Consider the following 17004-nt stretch of genomic DNA (forward strand, 5'->3'; position numbering starts at 1 on the left):
CTTAGACCGTGAACCCCATGCGGGACCAGATTATCTTGTAACTGCCCCAGCACCCGGTACAGTGCTTGGCATAGAGTAAGCATTTTAAAAATACCACAATTTTAATTACCATTATCTTTGTCTTTGAGACTCAGTTTTTAAAGTGTTGCAGAGTTGTTAAGACGGAGATGCTCCCTCCATTTTCTCAGGCTCTAACAAGGTCATCCTGGTTACATTTATTTCACTCTCAAGGCAAAAGACGGAGATATCTCTAACCCCTCTTAGGCTGAGTTACCATACTGGAAGTCTAAAAAGAATATTAGTTTACATATATGTTGCACATTGATGGCATTAAAATCCCATCATTCCCTTTAGTTATACATTTTCTTCTCCTGGTTTTTTTTAATGGTATTTGTTACACACAGTTCCAGACACTGCTTTAAGCGCTGGGGTAGATACTAGGTCATCAGGTTGGAAACAGACCATGTCCCATAGGGGCTCACGGTCTTAATCCCCATTTTACAGATGAGGTAACTGAGGCACAGAGAAGTTAAGTGACTTGCCCAAGGTGCGATGCTTCACATAGTATTTAATCACTCTTTTGAGGGAAATTGCTTCAACCATCAAGGGAAATAAAATCAAACAGCCCATCACACCATTTTATTCCACTTGCAAACAAAAGCAGGTTAACGCTTTAACACGGGACTACTGATTACATGAAATAGTTTAATCATAATCGTACTCATGTTTGTAGGTTAAACTACTACAGGTGAAAAACAGAGCAATGAAGTAAAAATTTAGTGCAACCCAACCTGCTACTTAAAATTTTGCAAAATATTATTCTAATCTAAAGATAATGGAATCTATTGATGCATTGAAGGAACTTCTGGTCTTCAAACTTGCCGCTAGATACCAGCGTCCTGCATAGTCGGACTTTTACAGATATTTTTTGGCTCTGAAATAGGGAGGTAATTTGGAACCTACCGAGATCTATTTCATCTGTTTCTTACTAGGGGTCCCTAATAACCCTTCCTTTAAACTTTTCTAGAATTTTCATTTTAGGTCCCTCTATTCTACTAGAATGATGACTCTCTGTACTGAATTAGGATGCATCTCTGCCACGGCCCTCGTTTGAAATCGAACACACTCTGATCCAAAGGGATACCTTAATATTCGGTGTAAATTTGGGGTATGAAGCAAATTAAGCTTCCCTGAAGATTATCCACTCCACAGTTGAATGGCAGGCAGGTGAGGCTTCCTGTTTTAAGAATAGTCTTGCTATTTCAAAGACAAAATGGCTGTGGTTTTCTGTAAACAGCAGTCTCTGCCACTGTTAGAACTGAGAAATGTGATTATCAGTCATTCTCTACTGCTGATATTAATGTTTGCATTTAGGTTTTCCTTTCTTTGCTTTCTGAATACAGTCTACATTTGACGTATCGGGGGGTTGGCTTTTTTCTAATGTCAACTAGAGACAGAGTGATAAACTTTGCCTACATCTATCAAGGTGGTAATTTAAAGCAGAATGACTTCACTGGGCCAACACTTTCATTAGGCCAGTTTTTAAGAATCCATTACAGATTCACAGACAGCAGGCACAAACATCATACACCCCTTCAGTAATCAGCTCTCCGGGATTCGCTGCTTAAAATTCTGGGTATAGCTTTTCGGGACACAGAGAAATCATGCACGGAAGAGAATCTAATCCAGTGTGAGGTGGAAGGGAGAGTATTGAAATCAGCCACCGATTTGATTAAAGTCAAGATTTCAGAAAAAACACGGACAGCAGGCAAGAGGGAAATTGTTGTTCATTATAATGGGCATCTGCAGTGACTAGTGGGCAAAATCTGCCAGTAGGTTTTAGGCCTGTGTTCTTTCTGCAGTTTAGTGATTCATAAAGAATCCTTGTTCGCTTGCCTTTCGATCGGCCTTTATGACTTTCGAGGTTCTTCCACACCAAGAACTGCAGGCCGATTTCATTCATCTATCAATTCCTGGGAGATGACAGTACCCTTTGAAAAAATCCCACTGAGCCATACTTAATACGCAAAGAAAATTCCCAACTCATTAGAAAGCTTAAGACAAACTTAAGAATGTTTTCTCTCGTAAGTAAAGATGGATTGTCTTATTAATGCTGTCACTCCTGGGTAAGATAACTGGATGACAAAAAGATTCCTTTGGATGAAAGGGTGAGGTATAAATAAATCAGAGGAGGGGAAGAGTGGCAGTTTGGTGAATATGGCATGATCAGGAATGGCGTAACAGCATCTGAAGTCATCAGGCTGATGATCCTTCGAGTCTGGTGAAAACGAAAAGAAAATAAAAATATGCTGAGATCTGAAATGGAAGTCAGTGCAGCAAAAAGCTGCATTATAGACCCAAGTGACACAGGTGGCTACAAGAGAGAGTGGGAAGGGTTGACGGTCCATCAAAAATGATAGATTAAGCATCATGAAATAAATGGAGGTGTGTTTTTTTATGGTCCTTGTTAAGCACTTACTATGTATCAAACAGTGTTTCGAGTGCTGGGATAGATGCAAGTTAATCAAGTCGGACACAGTCCCTTCCCCACATGGGGCTCACAGTTTAAGTAGCGGGGAGAACGGGTATTTAATCCCCATTTTTACTGTTGAAGAAACTGAGATACAGAGAAGTTTAATGACTTGAGCAAGGTCACAGAGCAAGAAATTGGCTGATCTAGGATTCAAATTCAGGTTCTCTGACTCTCGGGCTCGTGCTGATTCTCAGTGTGCATATGTGTGTGAGTGTGTGTGTGTGTGTGTGTGTGTGTGTGTGTGCATATTTGTATGTAAAAAAATAGGCTTTTTATGGCATTTAAGTACTTACTATGTGCCAGGCACTGTGCTAAGGGTTGGGGTAGATATAAGCTAATCAAGTTCGACACAATCCATGTCCCTCATGGGACCCTTGGTCTTAATCCCCATTTTACAAATGAAGTAACTGCGGGTCAGAGAAGTGAAGTGACTTGCCCAAGGTGACATAAGCAGACAAGAGGCATAAAAAAATTATATTAGGTTGGTGGCCTTTCTGTGTTGCTTGCTAATAATAATAATAATAATTACGGTATTTGTTAAGCTCTTACTACTTGCCAAGCACTGTGCTAAACCCTAGTAGAGTGTACTCTCCCAAGTGCTAAATACAGTGCTCTGCACACAATAAATGCTCAGTAGATACCACTGAATGAATAATAGATAATCAGACTGGACACAGTTCCTCTCCCACAAGGAGCTCTTGGTTTAAGTGGGAGAGAGAAGGGATATTGAATCCCCATTTAATAGATAAGCCAATGAGACAAGGAGAAGTTACTCAAGGTCACAAGGCAGACAAATGGCACACTCAGGATTAGAACCCAGGTCCACAGGCCTGTGCTCTCTCCACTAGGCCACACTTGTTTTTATGGCATTTGTTAAACTGCTTACCTTGTATCAAGCACTGTTCTAAGCATTGGGATACCAATTCATGAGTATCAGGTGTGAGTTTATCAGGTTGGACAGGGTTCACAGTCTAAGTAGAGGTAGTAAGAATTAATCTCCATTTTACAGTTGAGGAAACTGAGGCCCAGAGAAGTTTAAGTGACTTGCCAAAGGTCACTCAAGCAAGCAGTAGGGAGAGCCAGGATTAGAACCCATGACCTTCTGACTCCCACGCCTGTGCTCTCTCTACTAGGCCGTGCTGCTTCTACGGCTCTATAGAGTTCTACTGTTGCTTTCCTAGAACTACTGTTTTAATGGCTTTGACAACTCTGGTACTCACCTAGAAGAGCTTCTCATAACATTTCTGACAGTGAACGGTATCACGATGAATGAAAATTTGATCCAGAAGATCACCCATGGGCTTATGGCAAATCCCACACTGGAAGTAGAAAGAGATAGTTACCGGGCTGCTGGAGCGCCTTAAAAACAGAGGTTCAAAGTGGATTGGAGGGGCGGTGATTGAAGAGTGATGCATAGGGAAGGGATGTTGGGAAGGGAGAGTGAGAGAGGAAGGAAGAGGGTGAAGTCGGTGGAGGGGAGTAGAAGGAGAGGAAGAGTGAGGAAGGGGAGATGAGGGAGAGAGAAGGAAAAAGGGAAAATGCGGAGGAAAAGGGAGAATAAAGGGAAGGGGAAGAGAGAGGGAGATTGAGAGAAAATGAATGAATGTAAGAGAATGAGCCTTGAATCTGCTGGTAAGCCACTCCTAAAACAGGTATGCTGGTTTTAGAGAAGAAATGGCTCTGATGGTCACACCTGAAAGCACTACCAGCTCACCTTTCAGACTATCCTCTCTAATTCTCTAAAGCTTAAGCCTAGCGTGGCTCACACAGAGAAACGGGATATCGCGCTGTCAGGGTTTAAGCCGAAAAGAAAGAAATTAGGGAAGGAAATGTAAACCTTCAGTAGGAAATAGCCATAAAATTAGACGGAAAGATTTTCTCCCTAACCATAGGGATGTTTTAGAAATGAACAATTATCTTCCAAACCTGGGACTCCTGTGATTTCTCACTTGAAAAAGGGGGATAGCAACCTCTAACCGGTTTAGGCCACCGAGGAGTCAACTGTGAATTATTTTTCATCTGAGCCAGATTTCAATGCACACCAGCTGGTGGGGGGAGTTTCTGTCACAAGAGATAGCTTACCTTAAAGCAATAATCATGGCAACAAATGCCAAGATGCTGTAGGGTTATTTTGGGGCAGTCTCCAATCTCCCGGCTGCAATAAGTACAGGTGCCATCGCTCACCCTGGGAAGATCAGGGAAAATGAAAAGACAAGAGGAAAACCTGTAAATTCTCCAAAGAAATGGTTTCTTTAAAATGTCCTCCACACACAGAGACTTCAGTCCACCAACACTTGACTGGCCTTATAGTGCAGATTGGGCATTTTTTAAGTACAGCTACCACCTGTCTGCTGGGTGACCTTGGGCGAGTCACTTCGCTTCTCTGTGCCTCAGTTACCTCATCTGTGAAATGGGGATTAAGACTGTGAGCAAGATGTGGGACAGGAAATCAGGTCAAACCTGATTTGCTTGTTTCCTCCCCAGTGCTTAGTAAAGTCCTTGGCACATGCTAAGTGCTTAACTAATATCAAAGTTATTATTATTATTATTAGTCATAGTGCAGGCTGATCCATCACTGAGTGGGCTCTTTTGGTACAATTTATCTGGTCACTTGCTCTAACTTGCCAAATCTCTGGGCAATTGAACATAGCCCTCACCTTTCAGTCAGTCCTCTTGACTGTAAGTTTGTTGTGGGCAGGGGCCATATTTAATAATAACAATAATCATAATTATAGTATTTGTTAAGCGTTTATTATGCGCCAAGCACTGTTCTAAGCACTTGGGTAGATACAAGGTAATCAGGTTTTCCCACGTGGGGCGCACAGTCTTAATCCCCATTTTACAGATGAGGTAACTGAGGCACAGAGAAGTTAAGCGGCTTGCCCAAGGTCACATAGCAGACAAATGGCGGATCCGGGATTAGAACCCATGTCCTCTGACTCCCAAGCCCGTGCTCTTAACACTAAGTCACACTGCTTCTCTACCAACTCTGTTATACTGTACCGTCCCAAGTGCTTAGTTCAGTGCTCTGTACACAGGAAGGGCTCAATAAATACAAGTGATTGATCGATTAACTCCTTCTTCCTCCTATTTTACCAATAATATTGATGGAGTGATAGTGTAATAACACTCTCTTATGATTCCTAATTATTATATTAGAATTTCTTTTTCTTATGGAATGTGCTGTGTGCCAAGGGAAAGGTTCAAGATAATCAGGTCGGGTACTGTCCCTGTCCCACATGGGTCTCACAGTCTGAACAGTGCTCGGCACATAGTAAGCGCTTAACAAATACCAACATTATTATTAAAGGGGAGAGAGAAGAGGTATTTAATCCCCACTTTACAGATGAGAAGACTGAGGGACAAGGGAGTCAAGTGATTTGCCCAAAGCCACACAACGGACAAGTGGCAGAGCTAGAATTCGATCCTAGGTCTTGGGATTTTCAGTCCTGCGCTCTTCGCACCAGGCCTGGCTGCCTCTCAACACTGTTTCTCACGTTGCCCCTTTGAGCTGAAGATCTGGTTTTCCCTCCTGGACGTGAAAGAACACTGACTCCAGGTCCAAGCGTTTTGAATTTGCCCTTTCTCGGTCGGCTCTCTTAGAATGATTTCGAGCCGATCAGGTTATCAACTTGCTCCCAGTTGAACCCCACTCTAGCTTCTCTCTTTGCAGTGTCACTGTGTATTTATGTACGGTGTCATTTTCATATTTGCAAATATCCACTTCTTAGGTGCATTTCAGCCGTTTTCAATTCTTGCAATTGAAAGCGAGAATTGTGTTTTGGGGGCACAAAATTGGGTTTTGCCTTTGTGTTTGCCCAAAAACACAAAGGCAAGGTTAAGAGGCTAAATGATTTTTCCTGGTATAAACAAAGTACATCAGTGGTAGAGTTGAAATTGGACTTTAAAGCCATTCAGTAACTAGTCTGTCATAAAGCTCCTGACACACTGATCTTGGATAAGATTAGCTTAGGCAGAGCAGCACTCGAGGGAATTGAGGTTTCGCTGAAATCTAAAAAAATGATTTGCTTTGAATTGTCAGACTTGAAACACGGCAAGAGGTTAACCTCAGGTCTTCTGCAGCCTCTAAATGGTGTTAAAACAGGTGATATAAATATATTTATGTTATAAATGTAATGATAATGTCCGGACTTCCGCTAACAAACTGTTTCTGAGTAACGTTACAGTTGTCTTACAACGACTGGGTGATGCTTTATATGTATGTAGCTGTTGTTGATGAGTGGGTGGATACAAAACATTGGACAGAAAGCCTGGGAAGCTCTATATTCTAATAATAACAATAATAATAATCGTGGTACTTGTTCAACGCTAAATACGTGTCAGGCACTGTACTAAGCATTGGGGTGGGGACAAGAAAACCGGGTTGGACACAGTCCTTGCCCCACCTGGGGCTCACAGTCTTAACCCCCATTTTACAGGTGAGGTAACTGAGGCACAGAGAAGTGAAGCGACTTCCCCTAGGTCACAGAGCAGACAAGTGGTGGAGCTGGGATTAGAACCCATGACCTTCTGACTCCCAGGCCCGTGCTCTATCCATTATCTTAGTCTCCCAAGTGCTCTGCACACAGTAGGCACTCAATAAATAGTACAGATGAATCGACTGAAACCTAACCTGGCAATTTGGGGGGAAGCAGCGTGGCTCAGTGGAAAGAGCCCGGGCTTCGGAGTCAGAGGTCATGGGTTTGACTCCCGGCTCTGCCACTCGTCAGCTGGGTGACTGTGGGCAAGTCGCTTCACTTCTCTGTGCCTCGGTTACCTCATCTGTAAAATGGGGATTAACTGTAAGCCTCAGGTGGGACAACCTGATTCCCCTATGTCTACCCCAGCGCTTAGAACATGGTAAGCGCTTGACAAATACCAACATTATTATTTTTTCTTTTGGCTCCAGAGCCGGACCCACCTCTGGGGAGGATTGCTGTACTGGTAACTGGAAGCGGAGGATGTGGACCTTTCAATATCAGACCAATCATCCAAGCTGCTGGTGCTGACGTAGAGAAAAGATGGATAAAAGCGTCAGTTTTATAGCATTTCCCAACCTGACACCCCATCACAAAACTGAAAATGATGACGGCCCCGCCTGCGCAGCCACAGCCCGGTTCGGGACGACTGGTTGTCCTGGGAGCCGTGACCTGAATTCCAACGTTCTCAGGTGAGGGCAGATTTAGGCGCCGGTAAAGAGAACTCAGGGAGGACTTGGAGGAGTGGTTTTTTAAGGCAAAATACAATTTGGAGAATGTTACCCGTGCCGTTGCCGTTCCAGCAAATCGGATTGGACACGGTCCCTGTCCTACGTGGGGCTCACAGTCTCAATCCCCATTTTACAGATGAGATCACCGATGCACGGAGAAGTGACTTGCCCGAGGTCACCCAGCAGACAAGTGGCGGAGCTGGGATTAGAACCCGTGACCTTCTGACTGCGAGGCTCGTGTTCTATCCGGTACGCCACGCTGGTTCTCTAAACTGTAAGCTTGCTGTGGGCAGGGAATGTGTCCGTTTATTGTTATATTGCACTCTCCTAAGCGCTTAGTGCTCTGCCCAGAGTAAGCACTCAATAAACACAATTGACTGACAGTGCAGACTGGAGAAGCAGTGTGGCTCAGTGAAAAGAGCGTGGGCTTCGGAATCAGAGGTCATGGGTTCGACTCCCGGCCCTGCCACTTGTCAGCTCTGTGACTGTGGGCAAGTCACTTCACTTCTCTGTGCCTCAGTGACCTCATCTGTAAAATGGGGATTATCCGGGAGCCTCACGTGGGACAAACTGATTACCCTGTATCTGCCCCAGCGCTTAGAACAGTGCCCTGCACATAGTAAGCGCTTAGCAAATACCAACATTATAGTTCTAGTACAGGTGATAGAGGTGGCAAGTAGCCCCTCAGCAATATCCGAGAACTGGAGAGCTGGAGGTGCGAGCCCGTCACTGGGCAGGGATTGTCTCTGACTGTTGCTGAATTGCACATTCTGAGCGCTCTGTACAGCGCTCTGCACATAGTAAGCACTCAATAAATACTACTGAATGAACGAATGCATCTTCTCTCTCCCACCAGCCAGTTTTCGAAGCAGCGCTTCCAGAAGCGACTTCGACCGGCTGGAATTCCCACCCCATCTATAAATGCCAAGCCACCAGCGTCCCCTCCTTCGTAGTCATATATTAAAATCGCACCTCCTCCGAGAGGCCTTCCCTGACAAGCCCCCATTTCCTCTACACCTTCTTCCTTCTGCGTCACCTTTGCACCCGGGTCTGTGCCTATTCACTCCACCCCCAGCCCTATAACATTTACGTACACGTCTGTAATTTTAAACGTTTATATCAACGTCTTCCCATCTAGACTCTAAGCTCCCTGTGGGCCGGCGGTTTTTTTCTTTTACCAACTCTGTTGGAGTCTCCCACGTGCTTAGCACAAGGCTCCGCACCCTGTGCGTGCTCAATAAATACCGCGGGTTGGTTGATTTCAGCCCTTCTGCAGCAGAGGCCTCTGAGGATGGTAGAAGGAGGTGGCTGAAGAAATCGAAGGGACACTGAGCAACTCTCACCTGCCGTAGGGTGAAGAGGATGATTTCCCACGAGATAACTCACTAGTGTTCGTATACTTCTTCACAAAGAGGATCTCTTTGCTGCAGAAGAAGTCACAGAAATGTTTACACCGGGGAGTGGAACAAAGAGGGGACAAAGACCGGGTGGGAGGGAGGGGGTGTCAACACGCTAAACGGCTGCTGTACTAAGGAGCTTTATAAAGCCCACCCAGCCTTCATCCCCATTTCACAGATGAGGGACCTGAGGCCCCAGAAAAGTGAAGTGACTGGCCCAAGGACACACAGTGGGCAAGTCGTGGAGCCGGGATTGTTGCATTCGATCGATAAATCCATCAGTCAATGGTACTTAATGATAACAATAATAATAATAATATTGGTATTTGTTAAGCGCTTACTATGTGCCGAGCACTGTTCTAAGCGCTGGGGGAGATCCAGGGGAATCGGGTTGCCCCACGTGAGGCGCACAGTCGTTATCCCCATTTTACAGATGAGGTAACTGAGGCGCAGAGAAGTGAAGTGACTTGCCCAAAGTCACACAGCTGACAGGTGGCGGAGCCGGGATTAGAACCCATGACCTCTGACTCCTAAGCCCGTGCTCTTTCCACCGAGCCACGCTGCTTCTCTGATTTTGTTGAGCACTTATTTTATGCCCAGCACTGGGGTGGTTACAAGGTAGTCAGCTTGTCCCACAAGGGGCTCCGAATCTTAATCCCCATTTTACAGATGAGATAACTGAGGCCCAGAGAAGAGAAGTGACTTGACCAAAGTCACATAGCGGACAAGTGGTGGAGCTGGGATTAGGACCCATGACCTTCTGACTCCCAGGCCCGTGCCTATCCACTAGGCCATGCTGCTTCTCTCCTTATTTACTGAATGTGCACACTTACTGTGTGCAGAGCTCTATAGTAAGCGCTTGGGAGAGTACAATACACTGAGTTGTTAGATAATAATAATAATGTTGGTATTTGTTAAGCGCTTACTATGTGCAGCGCACTGTTCTAAGCGCTGGGGTAGATACAGGGCAAACACGTTGTCCCACGTGAGGCTCACAGTTAATCCCCATATTACAGATGAGGTAACTGAGGCACAGAGAGGTGAAGTGACTTGCCCACAGCTGACAAGTGGCAGAGCTGGGATTCGAACCCATGACCTCTGACTCCCAAGCCTGGGCTCTTTCCACTGAGCCAGCCCGCAAGGAGTTCACAGTGATAGGGGGAAACAGCCGTTAACATAGATTTCAGAGTGAGGAAATGGTACAGAGAAGCAGTGTAGCTCAGTGGAAAGAGCACGGGCTTGGAAGTCAGAGGTCGTGGGTTCGAATTCCAGCTCTGCCACTTGTCAACTGTGTGACTGTGGGCAAGTCACTTCACTTCTCTGTGCCTCAGCTACCTCATCTGTAAAATGGGGATTAAGGCTGTAAGCCTCACGTGGGACAACCTGTTTACCCTGTATCTACCCCAGTGCTTAGAACAGTGCTCTGCACATAGTAAGCACTTAGCAAATACCAACATTATTATTATTATTAAAATGTAAGAATATGTAAGTACTCTGGGGCTGGGATGAATATGGAATAATAAACATGCCTGTAGGGTTAGCTTTTAAAGAGTTTCAATGATTGTCCCTAATTTAAAGCCATTTAATCTCAGAAGACAATGGGTAACCTTTCCAGGGAAGGCTACTGGAATCAATTATTAGTAATAATAATGATAATAATAAAAATGATAGTTGCTGTAGTATTTGCTAAGTACTTACTCAGAGCCAAGCACTGTACTAAGTGCTGCGATAGATACAATATAATCAGACCAGACAGAGCTCCTGCCGCCCCTCAAAGGGCTCACAGTCGAAAAGCCAGGGAGGACTAGAATCTAATCCCCATTTTACAGATGAGGAACCTGAAGCACTGAAAGGGTAAGTGATTTGCTCAGTTTCACAGCGGGCAAGTAGCATAGCCAGGATTAGAACCCTGGTCCCTTGACTCCCACGTCCGGAAACAGCACGGACTAGTGACAGCAGCATGGCAGGGGAGTCCAAGGATGTTTTTCTTTTTTAAATGGTATTTGTTAAGCGCTTACTATGTGCCAGGCACTGTACTAAACCCTGGGGTAGTTACAAGGTAATTGGCAGATACAGATGAGGTAACTGAGGCACAGAGAAGTGACTTGCACAAGGTGACACAGCAGACAAGTGGCAGAGAGGGAATAAAAAACAGGCCCTCTGACTCCCAATCCTGGGCTCTTTCAAATAGGCCATGTAGCTTCCACACCAAAGGCAAGGCCCTTAACTTGTCTGTGCCTTAGTTTCCTCAATCAATCGTATTTATTGAGCACTTATTCTGTGCAGAGCATTCTACTAAACGCTTAGGAGAGTGCAACGCAACAACACAGTAGACACATTCCCTGCCCAAAACGAACTTACAGTTTAGAGGGGAAATACTCATCTAGAAAACCAATAAATAATGTTGGTATTTGTTAAGCGCTTACTATGTGCAGAGCACCATTCTAAGCGCTGGGGTAGACACAAGGGGATCAGGTTGTCCCACGTGGGGCTCACAGTCTTAATCCCCATTTTACAGATGAGGTAACTGAGGCCCAGAGAAGTGACTCGCCCACAGTCACCCAGCTGACAAGTGGCGGAGCCGGGATTCGAACCCATGACCTCTGACTTCAAAGCCCGTGCTCTTTCCACTGAGCCGCGCTGCCTCTCATAAATGGCATTTAACGAGGAGTAAATGCTTGGGAGAGCACAATGTAACAAAATTGGCAAAAGCATTTCCTGCCCACAACAAGCTTACAGTCTAGAAGCTGAGGATTCATGACCTGTCCTCCCTCCTACTTGGACACTGAGCCCTAGGTAGGCCATGGACTGTGCCTTACCTGATTATCTCGCATCTACCCCAGGGCTTGGCACATAGTAAATGCTTAACAAATACCGTCACTGTCCTTACCACTATTGCTATCATTGTTATTATTCTCATCTTTCCGCTAGGTGACCCCTGCATATTCATTTCATTCATTCAATAGTATTTACTGAGCGCTTACTATGTGCAGAGCACTGTACTAAGCGCTTGGAATGGACAACTGGGCAACAGATAGAGACAGTCCCTGCCCTTTGACGGGTTTACAGTCTAATCGGGGGAGACGGACAGACAAGAACAATAGCAATAAATAGGATCATCCTCCCTGCTCCGTAAAGCCTCCTGTTCAACGTCAAGCCATGAATTTGAACCTAATGGAATGAAAGATTCCTGCAGTCAAACCCCCTCAAAGAGGAGAGGACAGCCCAGAAAAATTATTAATCGTCCTAGGACGTAGATCCTCGAACGAGAAACGCAGAAGTGCATGGAAATAGCTGGATTGGTTACAAGACACGGCTTTTACCTCTAATCCAGCCCGGCACCTCCTCTCTGCAGTATTTAGAAAAGAGGAATTCCTCTTCAACGAAACATTGCAGACTTCAAGATGTAACAAGACGGACCTCGGGGCCAAAATGTCGTAAAGAGGCACTAATGAAGGATTGAAATTGACCGGGGAATTATTTCCAAACTTTTGCAGCCTATTGTAAAATAATCTCTTGTGCCCTTTGGGTGGGAGTCCGGGTTGATCAGTGGCCGATCGATGAACACTCCCCTTCTTAGAAATAACTCTTGCATAATAACTGCCATCCTGCCAGACCTTGAGTGCAGAGCCAAAATGAACCATCCACCAACCTCTCCTAGGAATCAGCCAAGGCAAACTAATTAGAGGTTAAGGGCAGTCAACCTCTGTTTCACAGTGAATTATTTCAGGCCCCCCTCTAGGCTAAAAATGCTTTCTTTCTCTCAAGGTAACCAGCATCAAGAAGGCACACACCTCTGAGGTAACTGAGGCACAGAGAAGTGAAGTGACTTGCCCAGAGTCACACAGCGCAGAGTTGGGATTAGAACCCATGACCTCTGACTCCCAAGCCCGGGCTCTTTCCACTGAGCCAAGCTGCTTCTCTAAGCATACGAGAGCACATAATGCAACAGAGTCAGTAGATGCGCTCCCTGCCCACAACGAGCTTACAGTCTAGAGGGGGAGAGAGGAGGAGACAGGCATTAATATAAATAATTTATAAAATACAACTCATAGATATGTAGAGAAATGCTGTGGGGTTGAGGTGGGGCGAATAACAAATGCCCAAAGGTCACAGATCCGAGTGCATAGAAAATGCAGAAGGGAGAGGAAGCAAGGGTTCAATCAGGGCAGGCCTCTTGGAGGAGATGGTGACCTAAATAAAACTTTTAAAATACCATAAAAAACCTAAAAAGCACTGGGGGCTAATCCTCCACTTTCTAAGAAGCTTGAATGGGAGATAGATAAGTCGACTATTAGGACTGTGTGGGCTCAGTTGAATCACCTACTGAAGTCAGTGAGATGAGAGAATTTCTCAGCGTAATTAGTTGCGTCTCATCTAGAGCCATTTTCTGTGGTACTCGTCACGTGGTTCCGACACAATCTCTTTCAATCTCACTAAATCCTCCTGATGTTGGTAAGTCACACTTGAAAATCATCCCTGTTTTACCTAGGGAAAATATCACCAAGAAAGTGGTGATTTGTCCTAAGGCAAGTCAGTGCTTAATGTATGACAAAGCTCCAGATGCTGTCAGACAAATATTTTATCGAAGAAGGTTCCTCTGCTCCTCTCTCCAGAGATGTAGGGGTGAGGGTTTGGATTCATTCATTCCTTCGGTTGTATTTACTGAGCGCTTACCGTGCCCTGTGCTAAGTGCTGGGGAAATACAGCAATAACCAGACATATTCCCTGCCCACAACGAGCTTCCATTCTGGAGAGGAAGATCCAGGGAGTCTTGCCTAGTGCCAGGTAATCCCGGACAAAAAGATTCCCCCTGGAATTCTGGAATACTGTGAAGTCGATCCAGGAGCTCAGGTTTGCCTTTCCATCCAGAACCAATCAATCAATGGGCTCTGGATGAAGAAACAGACCCCAGACCTGCCCTAGAGTTGGATCCAAATTGTTCAATTGGTTCTAAACATGGCCTGGCCTCTTGGGGAGCTGGCCTCCAGCTAGATCTTTGGAGTCCAGGCTGGCTGATAATAATAATAATAATGGGATTTGTTAAGCATGCATTCATTCATTCATTCAATAGTATTTATTGAGCGCTTACTATGTGCAGAGCACTGTACTAAGCGCTTGGAATGAACAAGTCGGCAACAGATAGGGACGGTCCCTGCCGTCTGACGGGCTTACGGTCTAATCGGGGGAGACATAGTTAAGCGCTTACTATGTGCCAAGCACTGTTCTGAGCACAGGTGTAGATACGAGGTGTCGATGCAAGGTAATCGATGAGAAGAGCTTTTTGGCTCAGTGGAAAGAGCCTGGGCTTCGGAGTCAGGGGTCATGGGTCCGACTCCCGGCTCTGCCACTTGTCAGCTGTGTGACTGTGGGCGAGTCACTTCACTTCTCTGGGCCTCAGTTACCTCATCTGTAAAATGGGGGTTAACTGGGAGCCTCACGTGGGACAATCTGATTACCCTGTATCTACCCCAGCGCTTAGAACAGTGCTCTGCACATAGTAAGCGCTTAACAAATACAAACACCAACCAGCTTTTGGCCCAGAGAAACAGCATGGCCTAGTGGAAATAGCATGAGTCTGGGAGTCAGGGGACCTGGGTTCTAATCCCGGCTCTGCCACTTTCATTCATTCATTCAATAGTATTTATTGAGCGCTTACTATGTGCAGAGCACTGTACTAAGCGCTTGGAATGAACAAGTCGGCAACAGATAGAGACGGTCCCTGCCGTTTGACGGGCTCCCGGTCTGATCGGCGGAGACGGACAGACGAGAACGATGGCGATGAATAGAGTCGAGGGGAAGAACATCTCGTAAAAACAACGGCAACTAAAAAGAATCGAGGCGATGTACATTTGCCTTCCGTATGACCTTGGACAAGTCATTTAACTTTGCTGGACCTCAGCTTCCTGTGAGCGCACAGTAGTCACTCAATCAATAGGATCGAGTGACTGACTGATTGACTTCCTCATCTGTAAAATGGGATTCTATACCATTCCTCCCTTCCCCTATGAGCCCCACATGGGACAAGAACCGCACTGAACTATTATGAACTTTAGAACTGATAACAGTGAACGATTATCTTGTATCTGCCCCAGTGCTTAGTACAGTGCTGCTTTCATCGGTAGCACTTTAAAATACCAATATTATCGTTCTAATGTTAATAGACTGTGGCTCTAACACTTGTCTGCTGTGGGATCTTGGGCAATTCACTGAACTTCTCTATGCCTCAGTGACCTCAACTGTAAAATGGGGATTAAGACTGTGAGCCCAGGGTGGGACGTGGACGGTGTCCAACCTGATTACTTTGTACCTACCCAGCTCTTAGAACGGTGCCCGGCACATAGCAAGCGCTCAACGAGTACCGTAAAAAAAAATTCTAAGGTCTAATGAAGCGGAGTTGGTCACGGCACTTGCTTCTCTGTGGGTCTTTTAAGCTGGGGGTAGAAGTAGGATAGACTGTGAGCTCTTTGGGGGCAGGGGATCTGTTTATTGTTATAACGTACTCTCCCAAGCGCTTAATATAGTGCTTTGCACAGAGTAAGCGTCCAATAAATACAACTGAACCACTGAATGAGCGAATCGGAAGTCATCCTAGAGAACAGCAGGCAGGATCAAGAGGTACCCGGCTCTGCGGCTTCGTACGGCAGAGTTGGAAGATGCATTCCCTGCCCTCGGTGATCTTACGGCCTAGGGGGAGCTTACAGTCTAAACTCCACTCCTTTCTGCGAGAAAAAGGCACCCATTTTTCCTTCCCTTCCCCGCCTCCCTCTCCTGCCTTACTTAGCGGAGTTTAGGTGAGAATTGTTATCAGTGGGAGAAGGGTGGTCCTAAAAGTGATCTTTGCTAGCAGTGGTCACACTGGTGGTGATATTATCGCTTCTCTCCCCTGAATCAGAGCTCTATCTGATAAGGAAGGAAAAGAAGCTTATGAATACCTAACTCTCCCACAACTCAAATCTGAAGCGGCAAAACTGGTTTTTACCAAGGCCCGGTTTTAAGACTGGTTCAGTTCTGATCCTTTTAACGGGATAACAGTGATACCGTGATTAAATAGTCTGAGCCTTTGCAAACTTATTGAAATTATGGTTCCCCCCCTTCATTTGCATTCCCTTTCTGAGATAAAACATCTTATTCAAAGGGATGTTGTAGTTTCTCGGAGTTTGCAAAAGTGAAAGCCGGGGGAATAATAATAATGTTGGTATTTGTTAAGCGCTCACTAGGTGCAGGGCACTGTTCTAAGCGCTGGGGGAGATACAGGGAAAGCAGGTTGTCCTACGTGAGGCTCACGGTCTTCATCCCCGTTTTACAGATGAGGGAACTGAGGCCCAGAGAAGTGAAGTGAGAAAGCTCGTTGGGGGCAGGAATGTGTCTGTTATATTGTTGTGTTGTATTCTCCCAAAGTGCTCAGTACAGTGCCCTGCACATAGGAAGTGCTCAATAAATATGACTGACAACCTGATGCAGGAAGCGTTCAATAAATACGATCGATTGGATGACTGACATGAATACAGTAGTGATTCAGAGGCGCTTGGCAGAAGATGATTTGAGAACTCAACTCTCACTTTAAAGCAGAAATGACTGAACTAAAGATCACTTTGTCTGCTCCGGCTATTGCTTTCTTTAATATTTTACTCTCAAAGCGTCACTTCAGAGGCAAAGATAGAAACCGTTTAATAGCAACTGATTGAATGATAAACAAGAGTTGCAAAATTAACAGCCAATAAAGAAATATCCTGCACTTGGGTTACGATTGGTCATGGGGAACTTGAAGGATTTTTTGAAGATGGCCCAATCTTATGCATTTCAGTAGGTAACAGTGGCATGGTGTAGTGGATAGAGGATGGGCCTGGGAGTCAGAGGTGATG

General features: G+C 45.3%; 1 protein-coding gene across 8 annotated transcripts in view; it reads right to left on the minus strand.

The window, feature by feature from the left end:
* Positions 1-612: 612 nt before the first annotated feature.
* The window catches only part of ZNF185 (zinc finger protein 185 with LIM domain), a 104599-nt gene continuing 88207 nt past the window's right edge, over positions 613-17004 (minus strand). For 6 of the 8 annotated variants that reach the window (XM_039912415.1, XM_039912414.1, XM_039912417.1 and 3 more), the window contains 5 exons: positions 9086-9166; positions 7455-7538; positions 4616-4718; positions 3754-3852; positions 613-2278 (listed from right to left, as the gene is read on the minus strand). In XM_039912415.1, the coding sequence (XP_039768349.1) occupies positions 3754-3852; positions 4616-4718; positions 7455-7538; positions 9086-9166 (367 nt within the window). In that variant the 3' untranslated portion in view covers positions 613-2278. The remainder of the gene's footprint in view (positions 2279-3753; positions 3853-4615; positions 4719-7454; positions 7539-9085; positions 9167-17004) is intronic. The other 2 variants (XM_039912416.1, XM_039912418.1) reach the window with 2 other exon arrangements.

Source organism: Ornithorhynchus anatinus, chromosome 6 (assembly GCF_004115215.2).
Source record: "Ornithorhynchus anatinus isolate Pmale09 chromosome 6, mOrnAna1.pri.v4, whole genome shotgun sequence".
Classification (NCBI taxonomy): Eukaryota; Metazoa; Chordata; class Mammalia; order Monotremata; family Ornithorhynchidae; genus Ornithorhynchus; species Ornithorhynchus anatinus.